This window comes from Otolemur garnettii, unplaced genomic scaffold, assembly GCF_000181295.1.
Source record: "Otolemur garnettii isolate 467f Iridium unplaced genomic scaffold, OtoGar3 scaffold00098, whole genome shotgun sequence".
NCBI lineage: Eukaryota > Metazoa > Chordata > Mammalia > Primates > Galagidae > Otolemur > Otolemur garnettii.
Window position 1 is genome coordinate 6,509,073 of NW_003852493.1, and position 10,906 is coordinate 6,519,978.

The following is a 10,906-nucleotide window of genomic DNA, read 5'->3' on the forward strand; positions in this document are numbered from 1 at the left end:
ACATATGGGATATGAAAACGTCCAAAATCCATAAAGGGAAATCAGAACATACATGCAAAGATGGATATTAAGATAGGTGCATATATGCACATACATACATATAAAATCTGAGTGTATGTGTGTAAATATCCAAACAGAAATTCAGAATATGACATCTGGTGATAGTAATAAGTCAAACAGGGGTACTTTTGCTTCTAAGGTAAAAACCATAGTATACCGTTTACATCCAATTTGTGTGTTACCCTGTTCATACTTAATGAAATCACAATTTCATAAAATTTTAAAACCTAAATATTATTACATTCTTTGGGATGACAGACAATGAATAGCAAAAAAAAAAAAAAATCATATTAATACAGTATTATAGCTAATGTATGCAGAAAAAACTTAGTAGTGTCCAGCAATGAATGGTAGAAATATTTGGCTTTGAATGTTCTGATTGGTCCTTTTTTTCTAGAAAGGCAAAGGACTAAAAGTAATATAATTAAAATTTATAAAATAACAAATAGCAAGGACAAGATGAACATGAATTTGTTCACAAACTTTAAAAGACGTATTAGCATTAGTATTAATGTTTCGTTAGTAACAAGTACTAGAAAATTTATTTTGACTCCTAAGTGAGGTTAAGTACTTTCTAAAAAAGTAAAAATTAATGTATTGATACACTAATAATGTAAGGTTATACTAGCAAATAACAAAATGAACATTGGCTGGATAATTCTATGAATGACTACTAAAGAAAATCAGGTAGTCATCTGTCTTCAAAAGATGTCCAAGGATGGCTGGGTACAGTGACTCATGCCTGTAGTCCTAGCTCTGGGAGAAAAAGGAGGGAGGATTGTTTTTGAGGAGGCAGTGAGCTGCTAACACCACTGCACTATACCCAGAGTGACAGAGTCAGATTCTGTCTTATATAACAAGAACAAAAACAAAGTCAAGGAAAGAAAATTTGCAGAATCTTATGATGGTCCTGAATTCTGGCACCATATCAAGAAAAAAGTATTCAAAATTTCTAGTATATAAGGAATTAACAAAATTATTAAACAAAACAGAAGACAAGGACTACAGTTACATATATATAGTATGATCGAATTTCCCCCCCAATAGACTGCAAAGAAATAACATTAAAATATTATTAGTGGATCTCTAAATGGTGAGATGAAATACAATTTTAATTTTCTTCATTAGTCTGTAACTTCCAAACTTTCTATAATCAATTTGTAATACTTTATGATTACACAAATTCAAAACCAAAAATAACAGAAAAGTCTGGGCAAATGCTTACCTCACCACACTCTTGCTGCATGCCAACTCATTGATTAGGAAAGCCAGGACTGAGGCTTTTTGTGCTGGAGTGTGAGCCTGAAAAGCTTTGGTCTTTAGGCTTTCAGTAAGCTCAGTTTCTCCACAGTGGGCTTCCATAAAAATCTGCAAAATCTCGGAAACATTGTCTCGATTCACACCAACGTTCAGTAAATGTTCTCCAAGAGCTGTTTTGGCCTATAAAAGTTTGGCATTTTTATCAGCATTAAGCATAACCATTCATAACATAAAAGCAATAAGATTAAAAATACATGTACTACATGTTCTAGATATTACTGAAAAGGGCTTTATTCACTTTTTTTTTTTTAAGACAGGGTCTTGCTCTATTGCTTGAGATAGAGTGCAGTGGTATCACAATAACTCATTGCAACCTCAAACTCCTGGGCTTGAGAGATCCTCCTGCCTCTTAAGAGGCTGGGATATAGGCGCCTGCCACAATGCCTGGCTATTTGTTGTTGTTGCAGTTGTCATTGTTGTCCAGCAGGCTGGGGGCCAGGGTTGAGCCTGCCAGACCAGTGGATGTGGCCGGTGCCCTAGCCACTAAGCTACAGGCGCCAAGCCAGGGTTTTAACAATTTTGATGAAGTATTCATAAAAACAGGCAATAGATGATAGACAAATATTCAAGTACTTGTATTTTTCTGTCCCTTCTTCAAACTGCTGGTTTAATGTCAAGCAGAGAGAAAAGTACATATACTCAAGGGAAGTAGAAGTTTTAAATCATCTATCAAGCCTTCTCTCATTAGAGAAAACTATCCCAAGCTTTTCCTCAGCTTTATCTAGACATTTTATTATTATTGTTATTATTTTATTTTTTGAGACAGAGTCTCACCATGTCACCCCTGGTAGAGTGCCGTAGCATCACAGCTCACAGCAACCTCAAACTCTTGGGCTTAAGTGATTCTCTTGCCTCATCCTCCCAAGTAGCTGGGACTACAGGTGTCTGCCACAACACCTGGCTATTTTTGTTGTTGTTGTAGTTGTCATTACTGTTTGGCAGGCCCGGACTGGGCTTGAACCCGCCAGCCCTGGTGCATGTGGCTGGTGAGCCTCTGGACATTTTATTACTCATGGCAGGAAAGCCAGGACTGAGGCTTTTTGTGCTCGAGTATGAGCCTGAAAAGCTGGTAGGATGGTGAGGTTTAAAAGCATTATTATTGTGCTTTACAATAGCTTTATGTTGCCCCAAGTTTTATGGCTTGGAAAACCAAAATGAATAGGGAAATGGAAGAAAAACTAATAGGTGCACCTGGAAGCTTCTCTTTCTATGATATCATCTGGAAGAGCAAAGCTTACTGGAATGTGTATCTTAATTGGAACTAAGATAAATTAGAACTTATTGAGTATCCACTGAGTAGCACGGAGAATTAACATGCTAGTGTATAGGTGCCTTGATTACCCTGAGTTGTTTGTAGTAACAAAGACAAAACAAAGTCTAACTTCAAGAGGTACAAACAAGTTCTAATTATCTTATGTATTCTGTTTTTGATAAATACCACTCAGGGTACTTCCTCAAATATACTTAGTTTTGGCCTATAGATAGAGGAAAAAAGAGCAACTTGAGAATGGTCTACATCCCTTAAGCTTTATAACCAGGTTATAACTTGATGCAAGTCTACATGCTTTGTGAGACATTATGAGGAAAAAATTAGATCAGTCTACACAATCTTAGCTAATACGTTAAAAATAGCTATCAATGCACTGATGATAGTACAAATTTTAAAAACAATTTTGTATTTTGTTTTTTACCTTGTATCCTGTAATTAGACCTGGATCACATACAGCAGCTGAGAGGAGCCTCACAAGCAAGTCTTGTACTTCACCCATGCTGTCCCCTATATTTAGCAATCCCTCTTGAAGAACACTCAGGTTTGGAACATCAATATTCACATCAAAGCCCAAAACTTTACCAAAGTTTCGTAAGAACTGCACCACCATGAGACAGTCTGAAAAAGTACTTCCAGAGAGAACAAGTCCTGGAATACGAGGCAATTCTGGCAAAGGCTGAAAACAAAATAATACAAAAATAAAATTAAAAGTAACTTAAAAAATTTGAAAAACCATGATTTCTGTATCTTCTAAAGTAAAATAAGTGGCCAACTTTTTTTCTCAAGTATTGTACTAGTGTTTTTCCATTTACACAGTAAATTCCCTGAAGGGGGGAATTTCTGTAACCCCCACAGTAGTAATCAGAATATCTAGAATGCAAGTAATCATCAGTAAATTTTGGTTGAATTCAAAATGAACTTAGATCTCTGTAAGAGAGATAACTAATTTTAATTAACTTTCATAATGATAAAACATGGATTATATAACTGGAACAAAATTTAAGTAACATAAGAAACAAACATTTCAAAAGTACTTTATCATGGACATTCTTAGTAGGGGTGTGTATGCTAATTTCTTCTAATGATAGAGACATTTGAAATTCACAGAAGCTCTACTTTTTGGGTAGCTCAGAAACCAATAGCAGTCATCTGTGGGTTGTATAGCTGGCTATCTATGGCTAACAAATGCAGATAAATTCCTAGGTCCACATGACCAGAACTCATGCCCTGAACCTGAACCCAGTTAAAACGCAACTAAAGATCTTTAGGTTTCCCTATATTTAGCAAAACATTAATATAAGTTCCAGTATTAAAATTAGAAAGCTATCTGTTTTCACTTCTTAAATATGCTCACATTGTAACATTTTAATGACTAAGTTCTAGTACTAGTTGTCATAGACATTCAAAAAATTCAAAGAACCGGTAATCTAAGTTAAAAAAAACATTTTCATTCAATAATATAATATAAAAGGGCATTTTAAATTTTAATTGGAAAAAAAGGTAACTTATAAATATTTGTTTATCTGAATTGGTCCCTTGTTCAAAAATGCTGCTCCACTCTGTACTAACCAAAGACATCATCTATCAATATTGTGTGAAAACACAAAACTATGGGTAATAGATGCCATATAAATCTTTTATATATCACTTAAAAATCAATTAATTCTGAGTCTCCCTTTCTCTCAAACCATGTAAGACATAGATATTTCTATATAATTCTAAAAATTCACATAACAAAGCTAATAAATGGATAGCTTTAAATGAACTTAGATATATGATAGAATACATATGAATTCAAAATGCAAATAAAAGATGCAAGAAAAATAAAGCCCACTTAGGATTAAAAATACTTGCTTTCTATCAACTTATTAATGTGTTAATTAATTTGCACAACCTATTCTCTGCTGAAGTAAATTTAAGCACCCAAATGATTAGAATAAGTATGCTTTTATTTCAAAGCATTTATGCTATGTAAATAAATAAAATATTAATATAATTCAATTCCCACTAGGGTACTTAAAGTTTGTTTTCAGCACTTTAGAAAAGAACTTATATAAATCAAAAGACAATCAATGGAAACTAATTTATAGCTTTCATAAGACTGTTACAACCTAATTATAGCCTTAGACTATGGGGAGGGGGTGGAGGAGGGGAGGGAGGAATGGATGGAGGGAGGGTGATTGGAGGGGTCACCTCTATGGTTTATCCTACAGGGGTACAAGTGAATCTTTCTAAAAGCGGAGTATGAATGGCTTAACTCAATAACTAAGAAAATGACATGAAGGCCAGTTTGATGAGAGGATTTCAAAATGTATATGAAAACACCACACTGTACCCTGTGATTACATTAACGTACGCAGCTATGATTTAATAAAAAATCTTAAAAAAAAAAGACAATCAGATGAATATGGCTTATCAGTAAATACTGATGCTACTAACCAAGTATAATAATATGTTATGGGACAGTATTACAGAGATGATGTGCACTGATATATTTTTCTAGAAATACCATCTTCTTCATTGTAGTTAAAACATAATTCATTTCATAATTGATGTCAGTTGCCAAGATCACTGTGATCTTTCTAAATTTCTACTTTTATGTATTTTAGCAACATTATTTGGCCATGAAGCACCATGAGAAATTAAACACATGAGATGCTTTGGTTAGACATAGTTTCTTAGCTTTTAGAATGATAAACAGTATGGACTTCAGAGTTTAACAAACTCGGGCTTGAATCCAAATTGCCATTTATTTGTTGTATAATCTTGGGCAAATTCCTTAACCTGTTTGTGTCTCAATTTTCTCACCTGTAAATGGGAATAAATACCAACTCCATAGGATTGCATTAAGGATTACCTGAGAGAATTCATGTAAGCCTGACAGGTAGTAAACATGCTCAGTGAAGATTGGTTACTGTTACCAAACCATTTGAAGAGGTTACAGATTATAAATCCTAATTTATTTAAACATATATGGGGGAATGGGGAGGAGTCAGATTTTTCTGTGCCTGAATACTTGGGTAGGACCAAAAGAAACATGAAAATCCTATCTACTTCTATAATTCTTCTTTGTAGATTTCTGCAGTATTAAATTATTAATTTCTACTTATAAGTAGAAATTATCAATTTCTACTTATATTAAAAAGGTAGGCAGTGTTCTACTTAATATATTAAGAACTGCCACTATCAACATAGGAGCTTCCGAGAAGTTTATTGGTGGAGAGACAAATTGATCTAGACTTGGAATTTCATTGCTTTAGTTAAAAATGAAAGGTTTTCATAATGGCAGCTCTGGCAAAAAAAATCAGATGAGAAAACTGGAAAAATTAAACATATTAATGAAATGGCTTACATGCTATCTAAGTTACCTTTTGGTCTGCTAAGCACATGTCTTCATTAGGCTTCTTTAGTTCCTTTGCCATTTCTAATTCTAATCTTCGTTGCTCTAGTTTACGCTCTTTATTTAATCTTTTCTCATCACGTTTTTCTTGCTTCAATCGTTCCTTTTCCTTAAAAAGAAAATCATGTTCACATATTCTCCTTAATCATTACATATGGTTGAAAAAACTACAGTTAAAATTTTTTAAGTGACCAAAGTGTTATTATTTCTAGAAACAGAATTCTATAAGGAAGTTTAGGAATAATCTTAGAATTACATCGAAACAATGACTCATGGTGCTTTTCACTACTTTTACTTTATCAAGTGCCAAAAATTTTACAACTATTTATTTAATATTAGATTCAACCCAGAATATTCTATTATTAAAATTTGTTCAATCCTTTGCCAAGTTACGTGAATAAAACACTTACTAATAAAAGCAGGTATATAAAAGGCACATGAGCAACTACATAGTTATAAAATAAAGTTAACTAGTTTTTTTTTTTTTGAGACAGAGCCTCAAGCTGTCTCCCTGGGTAGAGTGCCATTGCATTACAGCTCACAGCAACCTCCAACTCCTGGGCTCAAGCGAGTCTCCTGCCTCCGCCTCCCAAGTAGCTGGGACCACAGGCGCCCGCCACAACGCCCGGCTATTTTTTGGTTGCAGCCGTCATTGTTGTTTGGCAGGTCCGGGCTGGGGATTCGAACCCGCCAGCTTAGGTGTACGTGGCTGGCGCCTTAGCCGGGTGAGCTATAGGTGCCGAGCCAGTTAACTAGTATTAACAAAAGTTTTTGTGTGAAGCAAAGGAGGATTTATAGCAGGAAAATGGATGTAACATGTTTTAATTTGTAAAAGCAGTTCTTTCAAAGTGAATTAGCTAGTCTTAAGATTGTACCAGTGATGAAAGAAAAATATTTACCACCACAAAAGAATATAATATGGGTTCTGAAGACAATTCCAAAAGCATTCAAAAATGTTTTGGTAATAGCCACAGTATGGAAAGGATCCTTTTGTCTCCCTGCTATAGGAAATGACTTTGTATTAGAAAAAGAACCATTACCATTACCTTATTGCCATATCCCAAATACAATCCTCATTTAGATGAGAAAGCAGAATTATTATGTAATTCTGCCTACAACCTCACAGTTCCTAAATACTGCTGATGGACTTACTTCAGTAAGGATGGTCACATCTCTTCCTCGATTAAAAAAAAAAAAAATCTTTTGGCTTAGCGCCTGTGGTTCAAGCAGCTAAGGCGTCAACCATATACACCTGAGCTGGTGGGTTCAAATCCAGCCCGGGCCCGCCAAACAACAATGATGGCTGCAACCAAAAAATAGCTGGGCGTTGCAGTGGGCACCTGTAGTCCCAGCTACTTGGGGGCGGAGGCAGGAGAATCACTTGAGCCCAGAAGTTGGAGGTTGCTTGAGCTGTGATGCCATAGCACTCTACCCAGGGCGACAGCTTAAGGCTCTGTCTCAAGGAAAAAAAAAAATCTTTCAGGCTCAGCTCCTGTATTTCAGTGGTTAGGGCATCAGCCACATACACTGCAGCTGGTGGGTTCAAGCCTGGCCCTGCTAAACAACAATGACAACTACAACAAAAAATAGCCAGGTGTTGTGGCAGGTACCTGTAGTCTCAGCTACTTGGGAGGCTGAATCACTAAAGCCCAAGAGTTTGAGGTTGCTGTGAATTGTGATGCCAGAGCACTCTACTAAGGGTGGACATAGTAAGACTCTGTCTCAAAAAACAAACAAACAAACAAACAAACAAACAAAAAAATCTTTTAAATTTCTACCAAAATAAGGTCCAAGTCCTTACTTCCGAATTTAACTCTCCTTTTCCAACCTTATCTCTCACTTTAATATTCTATGCAGATTTAGAATTTGCTGTTCCTGATGAACATTATTCTCCTTACCTCTTTTTACTGGTTCACTCCAGAAAAGAATTCATTACTTCCATTTTTTTTGAGCTAGGGCCTCACTCTATTACCCAGGCTGCTGGAGTGTTAATGGCATGATAATAGCTCCTTGTAACCTTCAAATCCTGGGCTCAAGCCTCCCAAGTAGCTAGGACTACAGGTGTGTGCCACAATGCCCAACTAATTTTGTCTTCTATAGACATGGAATCTTGCTATGTTACCTAAACTGGTCTCAAACCCCTCGCCTCAAATGATCCTCCTGATTCAGACTCCCAAAGTGCTGGAATTATAGGTACAAGCAACTATGCCCAGCCCTTAGTACTAATTTCTTTTAATTCTCATAGCTCTATAATTTTAACATAGCACTTATTGCTTCCTGTATTATACATATTATATTTGTGCCCATATCCCAATCACCTCCATTTCAATTAGCACTGTTAAGTGCGCACCCTCCCTGCTCTGGGAGGGATGGACCAAAAAGGAGAAAAGGAGTGAAGGAAATGTAGCCAGAGGGAAAGCATAGCTTGTTTAAACATTTATAGAAATTTAAGACTCTAGTGTAGTTTGTAACTGAGTAATTGCTGACTATTATGATAGAGAGCCAGAGGCCACATCACAAGGGTCTTTTTACATGAAATGCAAAGTTACTTGTTCATTTTTATACTGCATCTGAATTTCTGGGTTACCGATTCATGCAGATGTTTGGGAGCACAATGATAAGATCGTTGACGTAAAAAAGCTCTACAATTTATTTTATCAACTTTCATAAACTAAAAAGCAGTTTCTTAGGTTTTAATGACATGAAATACATACAACTAACACGTAACATTCCTACAATATAAGCACAGATTTTCAAATCAAATTATCAGGTAAAAGCCTAAAGTACTCTTAAGTACTACAAACTCTTAAGAAAGGACAGCAAAGTCACTGGTAAAGACATTTTTTCCCTTAGAATTGGATTTTCAGTTCCTAACACATAAAATGCTATTCTAAGAACTTTTATAAAGAAGGAATGATTTAATTTTTTGATTCCTCACCAGAATAATGAATTAAGATCACTAATGGAAAAAAGCATATTAAATATCTCTTATAGATTTCAAAGTAGTTGATGTAAATTTTTCTACTACAGTCATGTTCACATAGTGACATTTTTGTCAATGGTGAACCACAGACACAATAGTAGCTAAGCCAGGGGTCCTCAAACTTCTTAAACAGGGACCCAGTTCACTGTCCCTCAGACCACTCGAGGGCTGGACTGCGGGCCCTAGGACGAGTTGGCTGCTAAGCAGGACAGGCAGCAGCAGCAAAAACATCTGGCGGGTCGGATATGTGTCCTAGGTGGGCTGTATGTGGCCCGTGGGCCATAGTTTGAGAACGCCTGAGCTAAACCATATAGCCTGGGTATGTAATAAACTATACTATCTAGGTTTGTGTAAGAACACATAATGATGTCTGCATAATAATGAATTGCCTATAGGCACCAAGCCAATGAGTCTAAGAATTTGAGGTTACTATGAGCTGTGATAATGCCACAGCACTCTAGCCTGGACAACAGAGTGAGACTCTGTCTCAAGAAGTAAATAAATAAATAAATGTCTAGTTTAGTCCAATATACAGTCATGTGTTGTTTCATGATGTGGATATATTCTGAGAAATGCATTGTTAGGAAATTTCATTATTATGCAGACATCATTATGTGTTCTTACATATAATGCACAGTGGTTAGGGCACTGGACACATACACTGAGGTTGGCTGGTTCAAACCTGGCCTGGGCCAGCTAAACAACAATGACAACTGCAATAAAAAAAATGGCCAGGTGTTGTAGTGGGCACCTGTAGTCCCAGCTACTTGGGGGGCTGAGGCAAGATAATCACTTAAGCTCAAAAGTTTGAGGTTGCTATGAGCTGTGATGCCATAGCACTCTATTGAGGGCAGTATAGTAAGACTCTGTTTCAAAAATAGATAAATAAAAAATTCCTGGACTCAAGTGATCTTCCTGCTTCAGCCTCTCAGATAGTTGGAACTACTGGCATGTGGCACCATGCCCAGCTACTCTAATAATCACTAAGACTGCTGAAAATGGTTACCAGTTCTTTTCAAAAAGAAAGAACGAACCCATGTGACACTGATGGCCTTTTCACTGTGCCAGTTTCTCATTGGTAGCAATCCTTGGGTTATGTACACCCGTTACAGATTCTTGGGCAATGAGCTAGTGTGTTGAATGCCATGAAGTAAACATGAATTATATTCTTGGAGTATGAATTTTACCTAGTGATATGCAATATTTTTCCAAATAAAAAGCATGGCTATAAAATGGAATAGAATGTTAAGGTCATATCAGTCTTTAGGATAAAATGGGTAGTTCCAAGAAATCTTAGAAATATAGGGGACCTTTATCAACTAAAGACAAGCATCCATTTTTGTCAACTCTTAGGAGCACTTTAGTGGAAGTTTAGAGTCTCTCAATTTAGTATGAATGGTTTAGAACTAATATACATTCTGTGGTTCTGGTACAAGATGACTCTCAAAGAATCAGAGCTTCCAGGGTCCCTTCAATGACCAAATAAAATTTAGAATGGCAAATAAAGCCAATCACACTCTATCCTCACTCAAGTTGTAGTCTCCTATCTCCTAGTTCTCAGTGCATTTCCCACACTCCCGCCACATTCTGTGACATCGCTGTGTGTAGAAGCCAGCATGGCTCTTCTGAAGTTAGTCCAAGGATGATGATAATGAAACAACAAAGCTAGGATGGGTGTGCACACAGGTTAAAATTGGCTAAACCTCTGCCTGTGTCTCATTCACTGGTCCTGTTTGGTCACAGCACTGTACCTTTGTATATCTCACTTGCTCTGCCCAGAATTTGTATAAAGCCTGGTTTTTTTTGGGGGGGGGGTGTTTTTTAGAGACAGAGTCTCACTTTGGCGCGCTCAGTAGAGTGCTGTGGCGTCACA

The 10,906-nt window shown here is 36.4% G+C and overlaps 1 protein-coding gene across 5 annotated transcripts in view; it reads right to left on the minus strand.

Annotated features, from left to right (window-relative positions):
* The window catches only part of BAZ2B (bromodomain adjacent to zinc finger domain 2B), a 271,958-nt gene that overhangs the window by 35,637 nt on the left and 225,415 nt on the right, over positions 1–10,906 (minus strand). For all 5 annotated transcript variants that reach the window (XM_023516805.1, XM_023516804.1, XM_023516803.1 and 2 more), the window contains 3 exons: positions 6,019–6,159; positions 3,072–3,326; positions 1,286–1,500 (listed from right to left, as the gene is read on the minus strand). In XM_023516805.1, the coding sequence (XP_023372573.1) occupies positions 1,286–1,500; positions 3,072–3,326; positions 6,019–6,159 (611 nt within the window). The remainder of the gene's footprint in view (positions 1–1,285; positions 1,501–3,071; positions 3,327–6,018; positions 6,160–10,906) is intronic.